Source organism: Curcuma longa, chromosome 9, assembly GCF_044706935.1.
Source record: "Curcuma longa cultivar G26 ecotype Majalengka, Jawa Barat chromosome 9, ITB_CL_G26_1.1, whole genome shotgun sequence".
In the NCBI taxonomy this organism is placed as follows: Eukaryota; Viridiplantae; Streptophyta; class Magnoliopsida; order Zingiberales; family Zingiberaceae; genus Curcuma; species Curcuma longa.
Window position 1 is genome coordinate 6,238,628 of NC_133869.1, and position 25,145 is coordinate 6,263,772.

The window sequence follows — 25,145 nt, forward strand, 5'->3', positions numbered from 1 at the left end:
AGTTGAAATGAAGCCATTAGATATAAAACGCAAAAATGTACCCACATGAGAGCTTCAGATCGTTGGTTGACATAAAAACTGGTAACTTCCGTTATAAAAACCTAACCCCATCTGATGCTATGCACTGTGCTACTTATTGCTGGTATAACATGCAAAAAACAATTGAATTTTGATGATAAGCAGTGCATAAAACTGAATTGCATTTGGCAGAACCAGCTTAAATTAAAATGAACAGCACAAAATGTAAAAATGAATTAAGAAATAAAACGGTTGTTGTACCACGAAATCTCCATTCGTGTCTATTATTTTTCACAAGCAATATCCAAAAGCATAAAATTTCACTAACAAATGCGTCAAACAGATTAATTAAATTAATCTCACTTCAAGCATAGAAATTAGCTCGCTCCGGTCCCAAATCACAATGAGGGAAAAAATAAATCTTTTATTGCAAAGCTAGACGAAGAAGTGAAAAATTAGAAAACCGCCAACAATATAGAAGATTTCAAGCCGTGTACACCTATTGATTCCATCAAAAAAACAGAAAACGAAAAAGAGAGAGAAATCTAACCGAAGCAAGGAGCTACCGATCGAGTTTCTTCGCCGGCGACATGCCCAGCCTATCGCGGTGCGACAGGACTAGCGAATCAGGTGATACGGGGCGCGTAGCGTAACGCCACGGTACGTGACTCAAGGCGGCATGCCGGGTTGCGTTTTCCGATTCCCTCGTTTCGTCTTCCGTTATGATGTTAACGCCGCTCGTAACGGGGTCGAATGGCCGTCATAAGTCGCCGTATCAGATTTGGAGGATCACATTGTTCGGTTGCGATCCGGTTTATCGTCGACGCGTTTGTTTTTTTGTTTCAATGAACGGTGCCGTTACTCTCATCGTAGCGAATCAGGACTGTTACATGACTTTGATGCTTTGAGATTCGCACACATATTTAAATTAGTTGATGGCATTGATGAAAATAAATAGGCACCAATTATCACTGAAACCAATTCAGTGCAAAGGCAAGCCCCTTTATTGTTTACTTCTTCAGATGAGAAGACAGTTGCTTTATAATAAGGAAGGAATTAGACTCCTTGCCTGGTGCGCCTGTGGAGAAACCTGGAGGGACTGAAAGGTTTGAGATCGGCAATGGTGGAATTGCCATCTAAGATGAGCTCTGCAAGTGAAGCTCCAGTGGCAGGACCATTCAGAATTCCCCAGCAGCTATGCCCGGTTGCGACGTAGCAACCTTTGATCCCTGGAATTTCCCCAATTACAGGCAGTCCATCATCGGTACAAGGCAAGAAGCAAGCTTGCTCAGCCACCACCTCCCCATCTCTCAGGTGACTCGACACTGTGCCGGCGATCTCGTGCAGCATTGAGATCGATTCGCTCTCTCCGTGGATCTCTTCAGGGTCTTCGGGCACTTCAGCTTCCTTCGACATCCCACAAATGTACACTTCCCCTGCAGCATTAATCAGGATTCTTGTTGCTCAGGTGCAGAGGAAACTCAATGCTCGTGTTTGTTCTACTTACCAGTGGGTCTCGGGTAGACCTCGGGATCCAATGTCTTGGCGCCGGGGGTCGGCTGGTAGCTGAGGAAGAGAGCGTGAGGGGTGATGGCGTCGGGCGCCTTCGGCCGGAGGACGATGCTGTGTGCCTTGAGAGCAGAGACGTTGAAAAGAGACGAAAGGATTGGGGATCGGTTAGACCAAGGGCCTAGGGCTAAAACCACCGTGTCGGTCGGAATGACACGGCCGTCGCCTCCCTTGAGCTTTACCCCAACCACCCGTCCGTCCTCCACCTCCACCCTCTCCGCCTCGGCGATCACAACCTCCACCCCATGTTTCGAAGCCGCGACAGAGATGAGAGTCCTGGTGAATAGCTGCGGATGCACCTGGGCAGTGGTCTCCGTGGTCCCGATCGTGCGCGGCGGCCGGGCCCGGGGGCCATCGACCCAACGCGGGAGGGAAATCGACGGAGCGGCGTCCGACGCGGAAGAAGCAGAAGAGAGGAGGGTGAGGGAGAGAGTGTCGAGAGGGCGGTAGCCATAGCTGGTGGGGCCATCGAGGGCGACGGCGAGGGAGCGGTGAAGGTGGAAGCTGGCGCGGGCGAGGCCACCGAGGGGGCTACTATCGCACCAGTCGAGGGCGAGGAAGCCCCCAGCCTTGCCGGAGGCGGCGCACGCGACAGAGGACTTCTCGACGACTGTGACCTGAGCGGCTCCCTTGGTGGCGAGGAAGTACGCGGTGCAGGCGCCGATTACGCCGCCCCCGCACACGACCACCCTCTTCCCGACTGAGGCCGTCCCCTGACCGGCGGCCGAAGGCGATAGGAGTTGGGAGGCCATGGCGAAGATGGGCGACGAAGTGGGAGAGGCAACGGAGCAGATCGGCTGTGGAAGTGTGTAGAAGTAGGGCCACTCTTTTTCTCTCTATCCTGTCGTTTTATCGCTGTACCCATTTTACAATGAACCTTAATTATTTAAACATGGGCCGGAACATTTGGGCCTTCCTTTCTCCTTTCATCAGGCACAAACAACCCCAAAACATATTGGTATCAGGGCAAAGTTGGAAAATCTCATCTTTTCAAGGTTCTTAGTTCTGAGCGATGAGAAGAACGTTATTAATGCAAAATATTATATATGCTGCATCCAGAAGGCGGCACGGCGGCAACCCACGGCGGCGGCGACGGCGGCGGCGTACGGACACGCTGAGGCATCACGGATTCTGGCCCTAAACCTCTGCAGATATCTCTTTAAAAATTATCTCATAATATCAATCGTAAAAGGTAATTATTCTATACCATCATATCAAATCAAATCAAACACGTAATAATTATTAAAATATATTTTTTTATTAAATCATCCGATAAATATATTATATATTATACATAAATTTAAGATTTAATGAATAAATTTATTATTTCTCTATTATTTATCTACCTAATAGTAGAGTCAACAATCTCTTTCTCGTAGTCATTTTCTATATTGTCTTTATCGTCTGCCCTTAAAAGTTCACTTGCAGCATCTCACACCACATTATTTTTTTCAAATAAAAAGGATGACTTCATTGTCATCTTCGTTGATAATTATTTCCTTGGCACCTCATTGTTGGTAGACTTCTTCCATTTTCGACGGTCAAACCACAACAAGAACCTTTAAATAAATTCTTCCCTTTAATCTTTATTTATATACAATGTCGAAATTTTCATCTCCATCATCCAACACAGAAACAAGCCTAGCAACACATCTCTCTTCCTTATCGATGAACGTCATAGCTTATCTACCATTAAACTTAATAATAATAATTATATGCTTTGAAATATTCAATTCCTTTCGTTATTGCGTGTCCATGATGTACTTGGAGTTGTTGACAACACCTCTCTTAAACCAAGAGAAGCTAATCAAAATTTTATTATTTGGGATAACAAAGATCAACTAATTATGACATGGTTGATTTAGACACTTAATGAATCTGTACTTTTTATAATTGTAAGGTTTGATAGCTCTTGTCAAATATGGGATGCTCTTGCTCAAATTTTGCTTCACACTCTCAAGCATGTGTTCTTCAACTTCGCATGCAATTACATAAGTGCAACTATGAGACAAATCTATTAATGAATATATACAATCAATCAAGACTATCACCAACAATCTAGTTATGATTGGACATCCAATTTCATATGCAAATTTACTAATCTATGTTCTTGTAGGTTTGGGATCTCAATATGATAGATTTATTCCTACTGTGACTACTCACATTGATCAAGTGTCCCTCAATGTCCTTCATAGCATGTTATCCTCTCATGAAATACTCCTACAACTACAATCTCAAAAGATGTCAAATCCTCTCACTCTTTCAGTACACACGATTCGCAATACTGATAGTACTAACCATCATCAACAAAATCAAGGTCGAAGAAATAGAAAACGAGGATGAGGATAAGGTTGAGGACGAGGTCGAGAACATTGTTAGATCTGTCTCAAAAATGGTCACTTTGCACATCAATGTTATAGGAGATTTGATTTAGATTTTCCAAGAGATATTTCATCCTCAAATACAAATCAAACTTCATCCTCAACTTCATCATCTCATCCAGGAGCATCCTCTCTTGCAAGCAATCTTTATATACCTGCGACAAATTCTTCGATCTCAGGATGACATCCAGATTCTGGAGCAACTCATCATGTCACACCGAATTATGACATTCTTGCAAAAGCTTCATCCTATCATGGTCTTGACACGATACAAGTAGGCAATGGCTCAGGTTTGCAAATTGCTAATATTGGAAATACATTATTTCATTCATCTATTCGACTCTTTCACATGCACAATACTCTTTATGTTCCGTCCATCACTAAAAATTTACTTTCAATTCGTCAATTTGCTCTTGATAATAATATGTTTTTTGAATTTCATCCTCATCATTGTCTTGTGAAGGATCCCACAATTGGAACCACCCTGCTCAGCGGAGAAATTAGAGATGATCTTTATTACCTTTAACCTACATCCGCGAAAGTCCTCGTTAGAGAACACACAAATAAGTCCGCCTGGCATGCACGACTTGGTCATCCATCTTTACGTCTCGTTCAAAGTATCATTAATCAATTTGACTTGTAAACTTCTTTGGCATCTTCATCACATTTTTGTGAAGCATGTTTGAAAGCAAAGAGCCACAAATTATCTTTTGTCCCTTTTTCTCATGTGTCAAATTTTTCTTTAGAAATAATTCATTTTGATGTTTGAGGTCCTACTCTTATTTTGTCAAATCAAGGTTTTCTTTATTATGTGATTTTTATTGATGACTTTAATAAGTTTACATGAGTCTTTCTTATGAAACGTAAATCTGTTCTTTCATGATATCTTTTATCGATTTCAAAGACATGTCGAACATTACTTTGGATGTAAAATACTCTCTCCACTCTGATTGGGGTGGAGAATATCAAGCACTTTATCGTCATCTAAACTCTTCTGGCATCCTTCACCAAATCTTGTGTCTTCACACTCTTGAACAAAATGGTTCCGCAGAGAGGAAACATCGTCATTTAATTGAAATTGCATTGACTCTTCTTAATCATGCATCTGTACCTTTCAAATTTTGGGATGATGCAGTCCTATCATGCCCCAGGGTGTCATTCTTGCACACCGAGAGATATCCCACTTGGTGACACTAGAATAAAAGAAACCACTTATACTATATAAATAGAATAACCAGAAAATTCATCAACTGTATATATATCATATGTTTCATGGACAACAAAATGATACATATAAAACGATATATGAAATAAAATGTAAATATAATAAAATAAAATAAAATAAATCAGGAATCAGTAGGTCGAGATCTCTGAGTGACTCTAGATAAGTTGAATCCAACTAATATATATGTATCAAAAAAGTGTCTGTGCCTGTAAAACTGGAGGTCAAATACAGTTAGCCAATGGCTAAGTGAGTAATAAAAAAAGACATGCATTTTATCTTATTTAAGAAGTCAAAAAAGTAGAGTAAATCATAATTTTTTATTACAACTTTAAGTTCTTCTTAAAGTTTTACATTTATACGTCATTATATATATGCATCATTATCTTCAGTTAACATTATATGGATATCATATAATATTTTTATATTGGAATTTAAAATCTCAACTTGGATAAAGATCATAATCATGTGAGTATCAACATGTATATCTATATCACTAGTATAAATCTGATAAATCAATAGAGCCAATATCAAGAGTTAATAATGTCACATATATAAACTAAAAGTCATTCAGAGTATATTGTGCATACATTATCTAATGTATGGGCTAAAAGTCTCACCGGTGGAATATATTGTTGCACACGTTATCGACAACACTATGGACTAAAACATGTGGGCAGTCCAATATAGCAGTACCACAACAACATATGGGTGATCTAAAACTCTGGTATAAAGTTAGACTCATAGTTTTCACCTTTTTGTATTTTTTTTCATTCTCATATATGAGTTTGAGTGGAACACGGTGATCTACTTACACTCAAAGTTTTTTTTGTGTATATACAAGTAGGTACATTCTATCCTTTGACTCATATATTTCATTGTGAATGACTAAATAGATTAAATGAATTATATATACTTGTATAACTATTTTCAAAAAGGAGATTAAAATGATATTTAAAATAGTGAAATGGGTTAAAATAATTAAATCATTGGAGGGTAAATAATTGATATTATTTCCTGTTCACATATGGATTCATATGGGGATTAAGATGGAAATGAGTATTTTAAAAATTAAATATATGTTCTGACTCACTCTTTTAAAAATTAAATATATTGATACTTGTCTTTACATAAAAATTCTTTTGCTTGAAAATCACAAGTAGAAACAAAAATTCGGAAATAAATTTAAAATCCACAAACAGAAATCAAAACCCACAGAGAGAAATCACAAATCGAGCTCTGATAAATCCAAACTACAGTTTATCTCATTAATTATCTACCTACCCCATTGCTTCAACATAAATGTCCCATGGAAAAAAAATCTATAATCGGCCTCCCAACTACATCTTCTTATGTATCTTCGGTTGTGCATGCTATCTGTGGCTACGTCCCTACTCTAAACATAAATAAATCCTCATTCTCAATAATATGTTTTCCTTGATTATAGTAATTTTATCGTTGTCTGCATATACCGAAGACGTGTGTGTGTGTGTGTGTGTATATATATATATATATATATATATATTCTGACATGTTATTTTTTATAAGTATTTATTTCCTTTTGTAGTCACAACAACAACTTCATTCTAGGAAATAGTGGTACTTTCTTGATATCACTACTATCCCATAGGTTGCTCATAGAGACGACATAATGATACAAGAGGGGATGACATCCTAGGTTCTACTCTAGAGTTTTATAATATTAATCTCTCCTAGGTCATCAGAATCACCCTGAGTGGCTACTCCATTAAGAGGAAGATGCACTAACAGAAGGGATAATATGTTAAAACATATTCTGTGTCCAATCTCAAAAGCATCACTAGATATTATACTCTCTAATTCTGGATTATCAGATAATATAAGTATGTCATCTGAATCTCCATGTCAACCTACTATATATTGTCTCTTCACCATCCTTGGTGATTCAAATGATGATGCTCCTCGTCATACTCTGTCCTTAAGTGACATATATGCATGTTGCCCACCAATGAAAACTTGACATCCCCTTCTGTGAGCTCTAGTGGTCTCTTTAAAATTTATTGAACCAATTTATTTTTCACAAGCGAACAAGGATTCGAATTGGCATAGTGCAATGGCTTCAGAATTTGATACACTTCTTCATAATTGAAACACAGAGCCTAGTTCCGCGCACTTCCTCCATGAATGTTGTGGGCTCAAAATGGGTATTGCGTCTTAAGCATCAAGCTGATAATTTTCTTAAACAATACAAAGCTTGACTTGTAGTCAAAGGATTTAATTAACAATCAAGTATTGACTTTAATGACACTTTTAACCTAGTCATCAAAATTACATTTGTTAAATTATTGTTATCAATAACTGTTAGTTCTAATTAGCATGTATGACAATTAGACATTTCTAATGCATTTCTTCATGGTCATCTTGAGAAAATTATATATATTTATGGAGCAACCACTTGGGTTCCTCCATCCACAATTTTCATCATATATTTGTCAACTTAAGAAATCCTTATATGATATTCGATAAACCCCTCGTGCATGGTTTCATCGTTTATCTAGTTGGTTACAAGGGCAAAGATTTTCTAGATCTAAGATTGACTCTTCTCTATTCTACAAATACAATGATAGCTCTGTGATATTCTTCTTTATTTATGTGGATGACATTTTAATTATTGGCAATGATAAAAAAGACATCACAACTCTATTACGTCTTCTTCATCAAGAATTTCTAGCTATTCGAGATCTAGGTAATGCACGTTTTTTTCTTGGTATCGAACTTATCTCACACGATGAGGGTTGTCTCCTCTCTTAGAGCAAGTATATTACTGAAATTCTTCAAAGATCTAAGATGGATGGAGCACGTCCAATATCCACACCAATTGCCATAAACGACTTCTCTGCATCTTCTCCTGCTACGTTTGATCTCCAAATTTATCGAAGCATTATTGGAGCTTTATAATATGTCACTATCACACGTTCTGATATTACCTTTACAGTAAATCATGCTTGTCAATTTATGCATGCTCCCACTGAACAAAATTGAGAAGGTGTGAAAAGGATTCTTCGTTATCTCAAAGGAACTATTTTACATAGTCTTCTCTTAAATAGTCAATCTCTCGAGACTTACATGTCTTTAGTGATGCGGATTGGGCAAGCTCTAAGGAGGGCAGACGCTTTACTAGTGGATATGCAATATTTCTTAGACGGAATCTTATCTCATGAAATTTGAAAAAGTAATTTACGATTTCTCGTTCAAGCACGGAGGTTGAATATAAAGTTATAGTCAATACAGCATCTGAAATTATTTAGTTTCAATTATTTCTTTTTGAATTTCATAATGCGTCAAAAGTTACACAGAAAATTTGATATTATAATATTGGAGCTACATATCTTACTGTAAATTTTATATTTTATATACGTATAAAATATATGAAAATTAATTTTTATTTTGCATGAGAATGTATGACAACTCAATAGTTATCTTTTTTATTTCTGTAAAAGATCAAATTGTTGATATTCGTATAAAATCATTATTTAGGCAATGTTTCAGCATATTAACAAGTAAATTCAAACGTTAATAATCTCCCGTTAAATTTATGAGGTAAAAGAGAATTATCTTATACGATCGAATTATAAAAAAATATTCCGTACGAATCAAATTAATAATATAATAATTATTAGAATATATTTTTTTATTAATTGATCTACTGATGAGCCCTATAAATACATTATATATTGTTTTTATTCGTGGACTGCCCTGAGTTGACCATCGACCAGCTGTTGTTGCGAATTATCCATCGCGCTCTTCAGTTCTTCCTCCGTCGTCTCGCTTTTCGCTATCGATATGATTGCCTCAGCCTGATCATTTCAGCAAAAGATATTGAATCACATGTTCCACTGTGTGCTAGTGAAACAGAGCTGGACCTGGCTCTCAGTGGCATAGCACACGCAAACCCTGTCCTTGTAGAAGTTGGTCATCTGCTTTTGCTGCTCGCCGGCGCCGCCGAGGGAAAGCCTGGGCACAGCCTCCATGCCCTCCGCCGCCGCCTCCTTCTCCTTCTTCTCGACCTCCAGTTGCTCACTCCGGCTCAGTTTTAAAAGCATGAAGGATCACGTTAAGAACAATTAAGGTGCATCTATATGAAGATGCCTTTAATTATTGCGACAGTAGATCGCTGTTCTTGGTCCGCGAAGGTGCTGTTGATGACTGATGAGTTGGGGAAGAAATTAAAGCAACTGTTTGGCTCTCAGTGTCTATGAACGCACGCAGGAATGAGGAATCCACCGCCTCACGCCGGCCCTCTTCCCGCGCCAGCAACTCCACCCGACACGCCTCCCATCCTTCTCCCTTATCTTCTTCTTTCTTCTCCCCATCTCTCCTTCTCTTCTCCAACAGCTGCAAATTAAAGCTGCAGCCCCTTTCTCCTCTTTGCAAGAGTAGCAGCCGCCCTCTCTGTCCCATGCCTTTTGCTATTTTTCCAGCCGCTCACAGCAGCCAACTTCCAGCCAACAACAAACCCCGGCAACAGCCGCCGAAGCTCACCGGAGCTAACTGAGGCCGCCAACGAAGAGGGTAAAAGCAACCTTAGTAGCTGCCTTCTTTTCCCCGGCCCAGCCGCCAACAGTCCTCTTTCCCTTCTTCTCCAAGCCACCGGGACCAACAACCTGCCCTTTTCTAACAATACATCAACAGGTTTACTTTCTCTTCTTCAACGATTTAACGTTCAGCACTAATTTCTACAACAGCTCTGTTGTTCATCGCAGCAAAAGCTGCAATCCACCGTCGCTCACTGCCGGAGCTAAAGGCGACGATCACCGGCTCTTTTTTTGTCCACATCAAGGAATTGTACGACTACCGAAGGTAAGATTGATAAATAATTATTTAATAATATTTAAAAAATAATTAATTAATTTGATTAATTATGATTAGTTGTATATGTTTGATTCGCTTGAGCATTTCGTATCAACGAAAGTCGAAGAAATATTACAAGTAACGGAATCAAGATTTGATTATCTCGTATTATTATGTTTCGATATTTATCTTGCATTTTGAGTAATTTTCGTACGATCCTTATAGAGATAAATTTGAGTGGAAATTGATGATCCATTGAGGTTCGAAATTTTGAATGTATATTCAAGTGGATAAATTTTATCTTTTAATTCATTTTATATTTTTTTATATATGAATATATAGATTAAATGAATTATATATGTTTGTATAATTATTTTTAAAATAAAAAGTAATTGCTATGATATTTAAAAGATGAAACATTAGAGGGTAGATAAATTGATATTCTTTCATGCTCAGATATGAGTTTATATGGGGATTAAAATAGAAATAATATTTTAAAAATTAAAATAATTTTTTTTAATTCTCTTTGATTGATACTTATCTTTTGTTTTGCTCGACCTTTCATATTATTGATATTTCATATTATTGATACATACAGACATTATTGATTATACTTAAATAAATCGATATATATGATTTATATGAAAATGTTAATTTAGATTGGTCATTTAGATTAATCGATAAAATATAAATTCAAAATTGAACAATTATGATAAATATAAAAAATGAAATATTAAAAGTGAAAATTTTGAATCTAACCTTATACTAAAGTACTTAACTATCCATATAAGTTGTAGTAGTGTAGTCATCCATAGTCAATATTTATTATATATTCTATCGATAAGGAGGCTTTTAGCACATACGTCAAATGGTGTTATGCTCTGAGGACACTAGTTCTAGTGATACTTCTTAATTAACATATCAGATTTAGACCATTAATATTTATATATGTTGATACTTACATGATTTGTGATATTCATACATGTTGAGATTATATTATTGATAATTTATATATCTACTGTTAAATAGTAAGAATTGAAATAATTGACGTCGATAATTCTAAATTTCAACACAAAAATGTTAGATGGTTATAGATATACATTTAAGTATAAATTGAGAATTTAAAGAAGAATTTAAGTGATTGTGATCTATGTTGTGCTTTTATTTTTTAAAATAAAATTAAATTCATGTATATCCATTTTGATTACCCACTTATCTATTTATGCTTATGGTCGTTTCCCTTGGCTTCTAGTTTTATAGGCACAAATATTTTTTTAAAATTATAGTTGATTTCAGCTTGTTAATAAAGTTGTTTATAGATCTCGACTTTTAGTTTTATAGGCACAAATATTTTTTTAAAATTATAGTTGATTTCAGCTTGTTAATAAAGTTGTTTATAGATCTCGACTGACTGATTTCTGATTTAATTTATTTTTTATTTTATTATATTTATGTTTTATTACATATATTATTTTATTTGTATAATTCATTATATATGTCAGATCAAGTGTAGTACCTTTTTTTTTTATGTACAAGAATTACACTTGTGAGACACAAGGGCGGAGCCATCTTATAAGTTACCTGGGCTATAGCCCAAGGGCCTGACAAAGTTGGAGAATAAAAAAAGGAAGAAGATAGCCTAAGATATTATGTCGGTGTAGCTCATAGTCTAAAATCAATCCGAGTAACACAAGTTCAATAAGAAAAAAATAGTCATAAAGGAAATTGCAATGTGAAATTAGGATCCTATTTAACATGTAATTAACTTGCAGTAAGTGGAACTCAAAGTTAGTGTTTTCATCATTGAGCATTTATTGCGAGACAATGATGATAATTATTGAAATTAGTCTCTGTATTTGCGACTCAAATAAAATCAAATATTGTTTTTTTTCTTTGCAATAATTAGATCGTTGACATTTGAAAGCCAAACACTTCGCTTTAGTTTGATGGAGGTAAGAGTTAGTGGCTCTCTTCTCGCAGGAATTCAACATTTGTCAGCAAAGTTAATGTTTGTCTTTATTTATTTATATTTATTTAATATATAAAAGATCAAATAAATAAATAAATTTAAATTATGAATAATATTCATATTCATCAATATATAAATTTTTTATAAAATTTATAAATAAATAAAAAATTCTCAAAACGAATAGATAAATTTATAACATTAAGTCACTAATAAATGAAGCAAGCTCGAAGTAAGAGTTTATAAAATATAAATGAATCGAGTTTAAAATAACTTTAAAGCTTATAAAAGAAAATCAAATCAAACTTAATCCAAAAAGTTTAAGACACTTCCATCGTTTACAGCACTACTCTTCAAAGCCGACCCGATCATATTTTCTATTAAAAGAAAATATTCAACCACTCAATTTGTCAACTTGGAGATCATGCATCAAGTCAAATCTATCGACATTGCACTCATAAATATCCAATTTCAACAGAAACCAACAAAAAAACAAAGACACTAGTTCTTTTCTTTTTTTCTCCACTACCGCTCATCTTTTAGATTAAGCATTATCATTTTTCGAAGATTAGAAGTATATCTCGATCACGTCCACTGTCCCATGATTAATCCGTGGTTGCTGATAGATAATGGATGAAATGAGTTGCTCTGGAAATCTCTGCGCATGAGAAGCAGAGTAAGAGAGAAGGTGGTTTTGGCCATGGCGGCCGCCGCAAAGGCGCTTCCTTTTCCAACTGCAATCTTTCTTCTTGTTCACTTGGCCACCACGGTGGCAGCTTCCTCCGTCGGCCATGAGATCCGCAGAGGCTTCTCGGCCGGCCACGACCACTCGTACTCCCAATTCCAGGCCCTGCTCGCCGACCCCACTGGCGTCTTCTCCCTCGGCTTCCTCCGCGCCGCCGCCTCCGACTCCTCCCAACTCGACCTTGCAGTCCTCCACCTCGCCTCCTCCACTGCTCTCTGGCGCGCCGCCCTCGCGCGTCCCCTCCTCTGGGCGGCACCTGTTTCCCTATCCTTCAACGGCAGCCTTGTGTTGTCGGATGCAGAAACGGGTATTCTCTGGTCGACTCCTGCGGTCGACGCTGGCGATCGCCTCGTGCTCCTTAACTCATCCAACCTTCAGGTCCAGAAGCTGGCGGCGGGGACCGCCGTGGTGGTGCTCTGGGAAAGCTTCGATTTTCCGTCGGATACGCTGGTGCAAGGTCAGAACTTTAGCACGGCCGCCGTTGTTAAGTCTACAGACCAGATCTTCTCGATGAGGGTGGAGGAGAGTTACCTCGCCCTTTACATGAAGCTCCCCGGAGGCACGCCGCCGGTGATGTACTGGAGGCACGCGGCCATGCAAGCCAAGGCCCAGATCGTCGCCGGCGGAGGAGCGATTTACGCGCAGGTGGGAGACGGGTTTCTAGGGATGTACCAAAACGAGTCCGCCCCCGTCGACGTGCTCCCCTTCGACAGCTTCAATCTAGGAATCCGCGGTTTCCGCCGCTTAACCCTTGAATCCGACGGCAACCTCCGAGCTTACTACTGGAACGGCACGATCTGGGCCAAGGACCTCGAGGCCATCCCCGACCGCTGCAATATACCCACATCCTGCGGCGCCTACGGGCTCTGCGACGATTCAGGCGGATGCGGCTGCCTCGACGGCGCCAGGAAGGCGGATAGGTGCCTCCCGGCGGCCTCCGGCGACTTCTGCGCGGTCGGGGCGAACGAGTTCGGGATCTTGAGGAGGAAAGGAGTCGACTTGGCGAACAAAGTGCTGGCGGCGCACGAAAAGGTGGGATCTTTGGAGGAGTGCGAGGCTTCCTGCGAGCGGAACTGCAGTTGCTGGGGCGCGATCTACAACAACGCTTCAGGTTACTGCTACCGGTTGGACTACCCGATACAGAGCCTAGTGGCGGCTGACGAGATGAGGGAGGGGTACTTCAAGGTCAGGTCGAGCGGCGGCGGCCGCCGCCGCCGCAGCAGGGTAAAGATGGCGTTGCTGGCGGTGGGCAGTTTGGTGTTGGTCGGAACGACGACAGCGGCGGTTGTTGCATACTGTGTACGGAGGCGGCGGCGTGGAGCGGCGGGGAGAGTGGAGGGATCGATGGTGGAAGGGCTGACGCCAGGGCCTTAAAGGATCTCAAATCAGCTTCGTTTCGATCAGTTGAGCTATCCTAAGCTCACAGATTGCTATTATTTTAAGAACCATATTGGATCATAGTGGCCCACGAATGGCTTTGAAATATTCAGCATCTTTCTTCGTCTCCTTCAACGCAATTTACAGAGAAGGCGTCAAGAAAGATAATGATCAAGGAAAACGTAAGTGAATGAAATGTATGAATATCTATTGAATACATTTTAAGTCTTTGGATTGGAAAATTCAGGTGCAAAATAGGAACAAGTCAACTCTAGAACTTGAGGGCGATAAGACTAACCTCATATTCGTCGGTCTCACCTTACCTATTACGATCGAATAATAATAGATAGTATGAAAAATTGTAGTATGAATATAACATGACACACTCAATACAAGTGGATCTCATTGACATGGGATCCACATCCATGTGTCATGCTACATTCATATTATAATTTTCATACTACCTATCATTACTCTCACTGATCAGTAGCCTTTGATCCTCATCGGGTCTGTATGCTGCTTGCTCAACACCCGCACTTCTCGATCATTTCACGAGCACAGGGCTGCACGCCAGCGCAAGTCGCCCATAGACACCGCTTGTGAAGGTGCTATCATCAATCTCGCCCAAGTTCACTGACACAAAAGGATTTTTTTCGTCACTAAATCTACAAGCACTGCTCATGTTTGCCCAAATGGGTGGATGAGATTGATGTGCCCAATAAAGGTACACTATCAAACCACATGCAAGAGAAGGCATTTATCTTTGAAAAATAGTTATAACTGAGTTATTACGATGAAACAAAATTAAAGACAAAACATTATACATCACGGTATAATAGTAACAACATACACAATACAGCCACACTGTCATAAAGATCGAACACTATATATATAATGGATAGACTACGAACAATTCAATCTGATGCAGTAACTTTTACAAACCAAAAAGAATGCAGGTGCTGCGCATGCATCACAATCTATGAAAAACATGGGCTCTTTATAATGTATAAAGACCATTCTTTTATACAACACAAACATAGACATATAATTGTTCTTCTGCACAACAAGCCCGATCTTATTTCTTCCCTGTAGTGACTCCGACGACAACATTGCTCACCTGCATTGTATTAGATTTAAGAACTTTTAATCACATTTAAAAATTCATCGAGAACAAAGACCAAGGCTTACCAATTTTCCGCTTTCATTCACTGACATTGGATTTTCAACCACCACTGTCGTGTTTGGAACATGAGAGGAATGCTACAGGGAAACAAAATAGATAAAAATATAAAAATTCCAAGAATTGGTGAAACTAAGAGACTTGGAGAGTTGAACATACAACTGATGTTGATGGCTGGATGGGTGCAGTCTCATTTGGCCTCGATGCTGCAGGGGCTGTAACTCTCATATTTGGCAACTTTAAGAAAAGACAAAGTGTTTGTAAGAAAAGGTAATCAAATTAGATGAATGGAAAAACAAAGTCCTATTCAAATTATACCCCAACATTAGTAATGTAATGGCAAATTGCACATTTGACAGATGACGCTCCGTATGGGTACATCAGCATTCTACGACATTGGCTGCAGTTCACATGAGAAACTTGATTTGCTGCATTCAACAAGGTATGGGAAAGCAGATTCAAGATCAATATCAAATATCTGCAAGGTAATGCTAATGAAGGTCTGAGCAAGGTCAAAAACACATCAAAATTTCTAACACAACATCAACCACATACTAGAATCATTGTTAGCAACCACACTAACATATGTAGTGGAGATTGAAGAATCGTCGAGTCAACATGGCAACAACTTATATTTGGTTTCACTCAGTCACAGTTGATTCTCCAAATCAGTAGTGTGTGTAATTTTCAAGTCAGCGCTGATTCTTAAAAGCTGTCAGTCTAAAGTGTCATTGATAAATGTAATTTGATTGCTAATTGAAGGAAACATAAAATAAAATCATAAAAAAAAGATTCATCTGATCATTTCTCTTCTCATTTATATAGTATGGACTTAGAGAACATATTTCTACTCCAGGAATCAATGGCGTTATAGCCAAACCCAAATAATTTAATGCCCAGAGTAAAATTTTGTTTAATACAAGTAGTATTTGGTGCTTCGTAGATTTTATCTTCTAAATTTAGATTTACCATGAATGAATACGTTAATTAAGATTACAAAGTAGTGAAATGCCAACACATGAAACAACATATTTATTTGGGAGAAGTGAGAAGCGATATCATGTTATCTCGCTAGTTTATACTAAAATGTAAAAACACACTGCCACTAGTCTTTGAGCTTTTCTAGTTATTGACACAAAAGCCACAAGCCAGTTTATATCTGACAATTGTCTAAACAATTGTTCATCAAAGAGGGTCACAGTGTCCCCAGCTCACAGAAAAAAGAGGAGGGGCAGAAAAAGTAAAATTTTGATTGTTCTCCTCCCAAATACTTCTGACCAACTTGCACCAAAAACAACTCTTTCATCACATTAGCACTTGCCCCTAAGAATTCTCACTAACACCAACACCAACACCAAAAAGAGATCACGTAGGCGAAACTCATGTGGCATAGTTTGTGTGTGGTAGTACTGGCACCAATGAAGCTATGGAGCTTGCAGACAGAAACACATCCTAGCAAAGTTTGCATAAGCCATCACTCAAATTGGTGAAGCTTGCATGTGGCAGAACGCCCGACATAGAGTAGAGAAGTTCACATGGCTGGGGACGACCGTAGAGATCAGTGAGAACAGGCAATACAGGTTGGATCAAAAGTGGAAGACAAGGTCATTTTAGGGATTTTGATTCACTTTCATTTTTCCATCCTTTCAATTAAACAACTTAGTACCTCTTCTTTTCCTTATTCCTTTTATTTGTCACATCAAGTAGCAAGGGAACAGAAGACCTGCTGATGACTCCAAATCAATGTAGACATGAATTGAGGAGTGTAATTATTTTGTCAAATTTCGTTGCATTAGTGGAGAACTATTAAAACCTCACAAAACATGTAGCTCCTCACAAAAGATATCTCAATCCACAACTAAAAAGATAGTGCATATCTTAAATTGTTGCTGCAAATCACTAGAAAGTGAAGCTCAAGTTGCATAACGTTGTAGGCTTGTAACCAAGTAATCAAATAAGTAAACTCACAAGGAAGAAGCCAAAATAAACTATGAAGAAAGTAATAGATACCTGACATAGTGACACTGATTGTGTTGCAACAGGAGCATCTTACACTTGCTGCACCGCGAGCATACATCAATATTGTTCGACAGCCACCACATACAAGTTGAGCCATTCCTGTTAAGTTAATTTTAGAATTGTCTTTATGACTAAAACGAGAAAAATGTATCTTCTTAAGAAGAATGGCACTACTCTATTTAACATATTGTGCAATACCAAGCATCTAAGGAAGCGTAGTTAGACAAAAAGATAGGCAATAGTTGTTTCATAGAAATTGCATAGGCTGTTACACTGACTGCTGCATCAAATCCCATGCATGCAAAAGCTCATCATAACTAGGAAATACTTCATCATGTCAATTCTCAAGTAAGATGTATAATGCTTATTAGGCAAGAAGAAGCTTATTATTGCCTGGCTAACAAAAAAAGCAGATGCTCCTTCTTTAAAATGAAGAGGCAAATGAACTTAGGTTCTCACCCTTATGGGATTTAAAGCCTCTTATGCAGCTGCATTATGAGACAGCTGAAATGATTTGAAACTCCAAGATTCACTACATCTAATCAACATCAATAATGCCAAAAAAAGTTGAATTTCTTTTAATACCTATATATGTAGACTAAAGAAGTTATATTAAACTGACTGGTTTACTAAGCATATAGATTATCAATAGAACATTCACAAAGAAAATTAAGAGGCTATATCAATGCATCAGCCATATTCATTCGTAAGTACTATTTCTTAGTTCTGCAACTGCATATTTCATAAGCCAATTCATTTTTCGAAAAAGACTAAGTTTACTACTGAGTTAGTCATTAAGTTAAAATAGAGTATAGCTTAAGAATCTACTGCAGTCACTGGATACTGAAAAGAAAATCAACTAAATGTTCACCGTAATGGTGCCTGAAACTGTTGGAAGCATAGCCTTTTTTTTCACAACCAGCTTTCTGTGAAATGAAATCAACTTATATCAAAAGATGTCAACAAGGTACCTGCAGCAGCTGGGGTGATTGTGCTGCATATGGCACAACGCACCTCCGTGGCTCCCCTTGGGTAAACAAGGATAGTCCTGCATCCGTTACAAACAACTTGGCTCTGCATAGCTGTATCGTGTTTATTACCACAATTGGTTGCTGATCCTGTGATTCTCAAAATACATAATATGAAATCAATCAATCAAAAAGATGCAGTTGACAATCGAGAAATCTTAAAAATACGTTAAAACAAAGCACCCCCATTACATAATCCATGTACAATGAAAAAACTACAATAAAAAAGTTCAGAAAACTTTGGGGTTTTATCCGTCGGTATATAATATTTCCCCAATTATAGAAAAAAGAAGGTTTTACGCATAGCAAAAAAATAAAAACTATCATCTGACAACAAAACCCTTAATATATTCGTATACAGATTGGATTAAGGATAAAAAGAATCTAATCGAACAGCAGGGCTGCCTGAGTTGCAGATCGGCAGCAAATCGCGCAGGATCGTGCCCAAACAAGCAACAATAGCAATGAACACGGAAAATACCGCTCTATTTCTCATAAAAAAAGACAAAACTAAAAACACATCGATGAAGGATAGGAATCATCAAAGTACCTTTGCCTCAATGGCGGAGGAAGAAATCGACGAAACAGCTATATCCTCGCCTCCTTTGACGGGAGAAAAGGAGACGGCTTCGTTGACGGGAACGAAACGACGCAGATTTCCCCCTTTTTCCCTCTCCGCCGGTTCTGTCCGCGTCGAGGGAGGACGATGAATACAATTAAGAATGGCAATTTCTAGTTCGCCCCTTGCGTTTTCATTTATTTCAATTGTAAGCTTCCAACTTGTTGGTCAGTAAAAGTTGTAGCAGTCAAAACGAAATGTTTGAACTCAGGCTGGGCCCAATACAATAAACAGGCCGGCCCATGTTACGCCCAGCTCGTCAAATCTTTTGATACCAAATTGACTCAAAATAGTTTTTTATATTTTATTTTCTCCTTTTTTTAAAATAATAATAATAATAATGGCTGCAGTTACCAAGAAACTTCTTCAGCAACCTGCAGAATCTTTTTATATAAATAGTTCAGGTTTACCATTTTCTAGGGCTGAGCCACACTGATCCATGTGATAAGCAGCAATGCATCCTTATTTTATTTACTCTGTAGAAAATAAAAATAAAAAAAATTGATTTTAAAAACAACCAATATTGTATAAGATTTTCTGACTAAGTAAAAAAAAAAGCACAATAAGATGTGCTTTAAAACAACAGTATTGTATAAGATTTTCTGACTAATTATCCATGAGATCTGAATCCACTACAGTCCTTCCGTACTCTCAAAAATATTAAAGACTTCTTTTTATAATTTCTGTGATGCCAAAATGAATGAGCTGTTTTTGTTTGGCAGGGCATCAAATTATCCAGCGTCCATGAAGATATAGTTTTGTGTATATATATTTATATATATATAACAAAAACTGTGGAAATTAGACTAGTTAATGGAGTGAAATATTGCTTTCATTAGAGTAACATTAGACAATGACCAATAATTTAGACTGCACATGACAAGACCAACATCAAATCGATCACTCATGTCAATTCTCTCCCAATAAACTCAAAAAACAAAAAAAGTTCCATAGCAAATAACATGGAACTGATGCATCAAGATCGGCCCTTGATTAAGTACAAACATATACACAATCTCCCCTCTTTGCTACACTCTTTCAGTGGACCGGTGACATCGTAGTGGCAGTGGTTGTGACGGTGGTGGTGGTGGTGATAGTCGTCGCGGTTGATGTTCGTGGTGTCATCACTTGCTTGATTATGACAATCGGGATTAGATTCTTCTTCCTCCTCTCTTCTTCCTTGATCAATTCACTTGCGAAGTGGTCGAGCTTACGGGCATTGCTCTCCTCGGAGAGCCTTTTTCCTCTGAAGAGAAAGGATTCTACATGTCTCTGTGATAAAATGTCTTCCATCGTTCGCATCAAATTCTTGGAGTTGAGCAAATGTGGCGTGCAATTTCCAGACATTAAATTGTTGGCCTACAAGAAATTTAATTTAATCGATGGATCGGTTAGACAATCATGACTCCATCATTAATGAAATTTACCTGGATGCGAGTATAATTGTTTGTATTGCAGTGTCCAAATGCCATGGCCACAGCTTGATCCACCTGTTCAAATAACTTAAAAAATTATTTTTCATGATAAGAAAAAAATATTAATTAATTGAGATAAAAATTATTATTATTATTATTATTTTCCTTAAGTATTCCACCGCAGTTCTCGCTGAGATGTGATTACTAAAACTACTCAAGAATTGAACGGCTCAGATCAGTTCTCGATGGAAAAGGGCGGAAATGGGCTAGCAGGGAGAAGAGTCCGTACCGTATCGGCGACGCCCTCGCTGGCGATCCTGAGGAGTTCTGCCACTCCGGTTGGGGCGGGTTCCCTAGGGGCGGCGCCGAGAGAAACCACGAGGAGGTCCTCCAGTCCGGCGGCGAAGGGGAACTCCTGCTTGTTGTGCAGAACGTGCGTGATGGCGGTGGCCGTGGGGTTCGCCATCGCAACGCCGCCTCCCACCGCGGCGACCCGCGTCCGTCCGTCCACAGACCGCATCTCCACCGCTGCGGTGTCGGCGCACGTGGCGGCGCACACCTCCCACATCCGGAAGTCGTACCCGTCCGCCTCCACCGCGTCGGCCCGCGAGAAGAGGAACGGCGCCGCCGTCGCGAGATCGTAGCACGGGATCAGGATCGGCTTCACGGAGTCCCTCAGGGTGGCGTCCCCGAACACTCGGCGGAAGAACCCGCCCGGCCGGCGGAACACCCCGCGGAAGAGGCCGCCGCCGCGGGAGCAGGCGAAGCCGCGCCCGCGGCGGCGGCGGCTCTCGGCGACGAGCAGGTGAAGCGCGTCGGCGGCGGAGAAGAGAGGGCGACCGTCGTGGCCCCTGGTGAAGAGCATCGCGGCGAGGACGCCTCCGGCGCCGGATCCTGCTGCGACGTCGAAGAGGTCGGCGACTCGAGCGTAGGGTTCCCCGGTATGGCGGCGGAGGGTGGCTTCGAGCCGATCGAGGGCAGCGGCGGCGAGGAGGACGTCGGATGGGCGGTCGCCGCCGTCGATCGAAAGGACGCGAATCCTGCCACCACCGCCGCCCAAGATCGTCGGTGATGCAGCGGTGGAGGAGGTGAAGAGGAATTTGCTCTCAAGGAAGGAGAAGATCTCGTAGCTAAGCTTGTCGGCGTCGATGAATGCCATTAGAGTCCCCGCCGAGCAGTCTGCTACAATCCTAAATCGAATAGGCTACTGCAGAGGATTGCAGAGACCCGCGCTCGGTTGGCGATTAAATAGAGAGGGGTGGCGCCACCATCCTGCGCACGATAGCCAGCTCTCATGGGCCCAGCATCGTGAATGCCGTTCGATGCGAATCGAACGGTCAGTATGCGCCTCGGAAGGTGGCGCGAAGGCGGGATTCCGGTCGGTAGCTGGCGATGCGGCGAGGACTTGGGATGGGCTCGCGCACGTGCGGAAGTACGGGCACCGACGGGATCGGCAGGCGACACGCCTGGCGATCGGACGGTCTAGATGTGTGGAGCGCCGGGATCTGTCGGAAGAACAGGAGACATGATCTGATTGCCACCAACCAGGATCCGCGACGTGTCCTTGCGATGGACAATACTGGAGAACTCGGCACCCGTGCCAATAAACTTGAGGTAATTACGAGTTAATATATTTAGGTTCTCATTATTTAGTAAAAAAATAATATTTAGAGAGAAATAATATAGAAACAAGATAATTAAAGTGAAAAAATATGTCCTTATATTTTATTTATGATGGTCAACTTGGATGAAGAATCAGACTGACGTGCTTTGACTTACACATCGAAAAGCAAATATTTTATTTATGCTGACTTAATCATCTGTACTGCAACAGAAAAATGTGATTGAATATATTAGGAAATAGGAAGGCTACTTTTTGTAGAGTCAAAATGTTGGACGTGTGTTTGGTTGTTGCAAGACATGAACTGTCTTTTTTTTTTTTTGTTAAAAAAGAAAAGAAAAGACAATGAGGCAACCACTTGATTCCTCTCCTAGCTAGTTTTAAAAACGTGCCTTTGTTGCATTCATGCATCGAGCTGCTTAATTTCTAAATGAGCATGAAGCTGTGTGGCCTTGGCCTTGCTCTGTCATGATGGAAGAGTATGCAGTTTAATGGGTCTCCTACAATCAATGAAAAGCTTGGCTGCTCTCCCACGCAAACGTTGTACTTAAGTAGGATGAAGAAGGGATTAGTTCCACTGAGCTCATGGCGAGCAAGGAGACAAGAAGGGGCCAACATCAACTTAAATTAAAGCTCACACTTGAGTTTTTAATTAACCACACCAGCTAAAATTGATGTATTTGATAATAGCAAATTAAGCTTTATTTCTTCTTCAGATATGGTTAATGCTTTTGCGGTGCTCTTCTATACAGTATGTCAGGGTTAGGTCAAATACTGTATGCATCTATGGACTGCATCACTCTGACTCTTTGATGTGAGTGGCACATGGAAAGCTACATTGCATTAATTCAGCATTTATAGGATTAAAACAGAGATGAAGATGCTTATAGGTTTCACTAAATCTAATCAACAATTAAGCCAATGCATATATCTTTCAGTCTACTTTGGTACTTTAATAATAAAATGTTTTGCAATATCATTAGAGAAGCTGATATTATTCCAACAATGATTTTACTTTTTTGGAAAATGATTGTAAACTTAAAGATGAAGCTTTTAAAAAGGACAGAAACTAGTTCTACCATGGTAGAGTTGCTTGGACGAATTTTTTAATCACCTGGTTTAAATCAGATGTTTAAAAAAGATGAGGTTAGAGAAGCTCGAACTCTTGATGGATTTCTCAACTTAAGCGCTAGCCAACTGCGCCACCACCCATGTTCTAGCTTAGTAGAGTTACTTGGATGTATTTTTAATCAGTTGGTTTAAATTGATTTATTCATCAAATTTTGTTTAAAAATGATGGGGTGAGAGAGGCTCGAACTCTCGACCTCAGGATTTCTCAACTTAAGCTATGAGACCTACGCGCTAGCCAACTGCGCCACCACCCCATGCCTAAAAGTCTCAAAAATATATAATTTGGATTAATGATGCCTCAGCTTTTGTTCACTTCATTCCCAACGGGAAGAGTTGGCAGTTGGATTACGCCCGCGTCTCCCTTGATATTTTTAAAAATATATAAAATACTATAACCATTTCTCTCTCTTTCTTTTCCATAATCGTCTCAAACTTTTATCGATATTTTAACCGATTAATTCATCATCATTTATTATAAAAAAATTAAAAATTAATTATATATATATATATATATATTTAAATCCCTCAGTATAAGCTATTTATTGGTACTATTTTTATGAAAAAATATCACATTCGAATGAGTCCATTGGTTTTTTTTCTCATCAAAGCTGCGCAATATATTTATTGTCGCCACCGTGGATTTTTTATCGTCAAAAATCATGATCTAAAGTTACTTATGCTCGATTTCAATACTTAGAATAAGATTTCGAAGGATGTGATGCGCGGTGACTTGATATGAAACCCTAGCTATCTCATTTTTTCAATTGTTTATTTGAGTTTTGGATATTTAAGATCGAAAATTTTAAAATTTAATTGATTTATTAAGATATATTATGTTTTTTTAATATGTGTTGAAGAAAATAGTTCTGATGATTGATGAATTATTGTATCAGCTAGAATCAAAGATTAAAATCAAAATTTCTAAATTTAATTTCGTGCATAATATTTTTGATATAATATTTAAGAGTTGAATTTATCATTTATCTCATCATCATGTACTTTCTATCTATATATTTATTTGAATTTATCTCCCTTCCTATTAATGAGATTGCTAAATACAAGTGATCAATTGTAGTTTTTCGATTTACCTCCTCACAAATGGTCAGATCGTGTGGGGCCGTTAAGGTGACGGATTCCACCTTTTACAGAAGAGATTGCTGAATACAATGGCAGATCCATTTTTTTTTAATAAGAGAGTAGTTGAGCGTTGAGCGATTAAAAAAATTTATGTACATGTTCAATTACAAAATAATTAATATGGAACAACATCAGTAATAAATTTAATTACCAATTAATTGGTGGTCGGTGGGAAACTTCCGTGGAATCGGACCGATCACCCCAGGGATTGAGTCCATGAGACTGACTGAGATTTATCATTTTTTTTTAATTACCAATTAATCTTCATGATCCACCAAAAATATTATAACTTATCGTGCCATGCAAATGTTACATGCATGTATTTAGAAAAAATAAAATAAAATGATCTATCCGACCAGAATACCAACCTCACATATATCTCGCCTCCACATTTAATTTAATTTTAATGATAATCATTTGGAGATTAGAATCATAAGCTTCTCCTGGCATGGGCAATATAGAAAACAATATCACAGAGGTAAAATGGAGCCATCATCTAAAGTTCTAAATGATCCTTCAGCTCCTGTTTTGTTTAGTGATCGAAGCTTAAATTAAAACTTTGAAAACACAGCTACCCAAACTATGAATTCAGGGGTGAAAGTGAGATTTACTTTACGGACAAAAGGATCGATCAAAAATTTGAACACAATGAAGGCTGGTCATAGGTCAGCTAAGGGCACCAATATTCGAAATCCAAGGTAACTATTGTTGAAAAAACACTACGGAAAAGATGAGATTATCAGCGAATTTCTTCTGTCCAAAATGAATTTGACCGGTAAACATTTAACATTATCTGTCAAAATGGATCTTGGCCGGTGATTATAAAGCTAGCAATGTTTAATTTTTTACTAACCAAGTTAAATTTGATAAGTAATATTAAATTTTTT

At 38.9% G+C, this 25,145-nt stretch overlaps 4 protein-coding genes, 1 non-coding gene and 1 pseudogene across 5 annotated transcripts; 1 reads left to right on the forward strand and 5 right to left on the reverse strand.

The window, feature by feature from the left end:
- Positions 1–939: 939 nt before the first annotated feature.
- Positions 940–2,403, reverse strand: LOC141834988 (D-amino-acid oxidase). The gene is made up of 2 exons (XM_074722405.1): positions 1,526–2,403; positions 940–1,454 (listed from the first exon to the last, which is right to left on the reverse strand). The coding sequence occupies exons 1-2, from the start codon at positions 2,337–2,339 to the stop codon at positions 1,075–1,077; spliced, it is 1,194 nt and encodes a 397-aa protein (XP_074578506.1). The 5' UTR covers positions 2,340–2,403; the 3' UTR covers positions 940–1,074.
- A 224-nt stretch (positions 2,404–2,627) lies between these two features.
- LOC141834457 (uncharacterized) lies at positions 2,628–9,272 on the reverse strand. The gene is made up of 3 exons (XM_074721790.1): positions 9,093–9,272; positions 8,943–9,026; positions 2,628–2,744 (listed from the first exon to the last, which is right to left on the reverse strand). The coding sequence occupies exons 1-3, from the start codon at positions 9,270–9,272 to the stop codon at positions 2,628–2,630; spliced, it is 381 nt and encodes a 126-aa protein (XP_074577891.1).
- A 3,173-nt stretch (positions 9,273–12,445) lies between these two features.
- On the forward strand, positions 12,446–14,243 carry LOC141834587 (PAN domain-containing protein At5g03700-like; annotated as a pseudogene).
- Positions 14,244–14,882: 639 nt separating this feature from the next.
- LOC141834589 (protein LOL2-like) lies at positions 14,883–19,036 on the reverse strand. Its single transcript, XM_074721905.1, has 7 exons — positions 18,886–19,036; positions 18,279–18,425; positions 17,299–17,406; positions 15,607–15,716; positions 15,448–15,525; positions 15,297–15,368; positions 14,883–15,225 (listed from the first exon to the last, which is right to left on the reverse strand). Exons 2-7 carry the CDS (start codon positions 18,385–18,387, stop codon positions 15,184–15,186), a joined length of 519 nt encoding a protein of 172 aa, XP_074578006.1. The 5' UTR covers positions 18,388–18,425; positions 18,886–19,036; the 3' UTR covers positions 14,883–15,183.
- Positions 19,037–19,878: 842 nt separating this feature from the next.
- LOC141834588 (patatin-like protein 3) lies at positions 19,879–21,528 on the reverse strand. The gene is made up of 3 exons (XM_074721903.1): positions 20,659–21,528; positions 20,382–20,444; positions 19,879–20,313 (listed from the first exon to the last, which is right to left on the reverse strand). Exons 1-3 carry the CDS (start codon positions 21,526–21,528, stop codon positions 19,993–19,995), a joined length of 1,254 nt encoding a protein of 417 aa, XP_074578004.1. The 3' UTR covers positions 19,879–19,992.
- Positions 21,529–23,287: 1,759 nt separating this feature from the next.
- Positions 23,288–23,375, reverse strand: TRNAM-CAU (transfer RNA methionine (anticodon CAU)). Its single transcript is given in 2 exon segments — positions 23,288–23,323; positions 23,338–23,375. It is a non-coding gene; the product is annotated as a tRNA-Met (tRNA).
- Positions 23,376–25,145: the final 1,770 nt, after the last annotated feature.

Excerpts from the sequence above, each read along its gene's own strand:
- LOC141834589 (XM_074721905.1), bottom strand. The coding sequence starts at position 18,387 with ATGCAGAGCCAAGTTGTTTGTAACGGATGCAGGACTATCCTTGTTTAC. Across the intron at positions 17,407-18,278 it reads AATCACCCCAGCTGCTGCAG|GAATGGCTCAACTTGTATGT; the intron begins GTACCTTGTTGA and ends TTAACTTAACAG. Across the intron at positions 15,369-15,447 it reads TCCAGCCATCAACATCAGTT|CATTCCTCTCATGTTCCAAA; the intron begins GTATGTTCAACT and ends GTTTCCCTGTAG.
- LOC141834988 (XM_074722405.1), bottom strand. The coding sequence starts at position 2,339 with ATGGCCTCCCAACTCCTATCGCCTTCGGCCGCCGGTCAGGGGACGGCC. Across the intron at positions 1,455-1,525 it reads GGTCTACCCGAGACCCACTG|GGGAAGTGTACATTTGTGGG; the intron begins GTAAGTAGAACA and ends TTAATGCTGCAG.
- LOC141834457 (XM_074721790.1), bottom strand. The coding sequence starts at position 9,272 with ATGCTTTTAAAACTGAGCCGGAGTGAGCAACTGGAGGTCGAGAAGAAG. Across the intron at positions 9,027-9,092 it reads GCTATGCCACTGAGAGCCAG|GCTGAGGCAATCATATCGAT; the intron begins GTCCAGCTCTGT and ends TGAAATGATCAG. Across the intron at positions 2,745-8,942 it reads ATAATTCGCAACAACAGCTG|AGATATCTGCAGAGGTTTAG; the intron begins GTCGATGGTCAA and ends TAATTTTTAAAG.
- LOC141834588 (XM_074721903.1), bottom strand. The coding sequence starts at position 21,528 with ATGGCATTCATCGACGCCGACAAGCTTAGCTACGAGATCTTCTCCTTC. Across the intron at positions 20,445-20,658 it reads GCGAGGGCGTCGCCGATACG|GTGGATCAAGCTGTGGCCAT; the intron begins GTACGGACTCTT and ends TTATTTGAACAG. Across the intron at positions 20,314-20,381 it reads ACAATTATACTCGCATCCAG|GCCAACAATTTAATGTCTGG; the intron begins GTAAATTTCATT and ends AATTTCTTGTAG.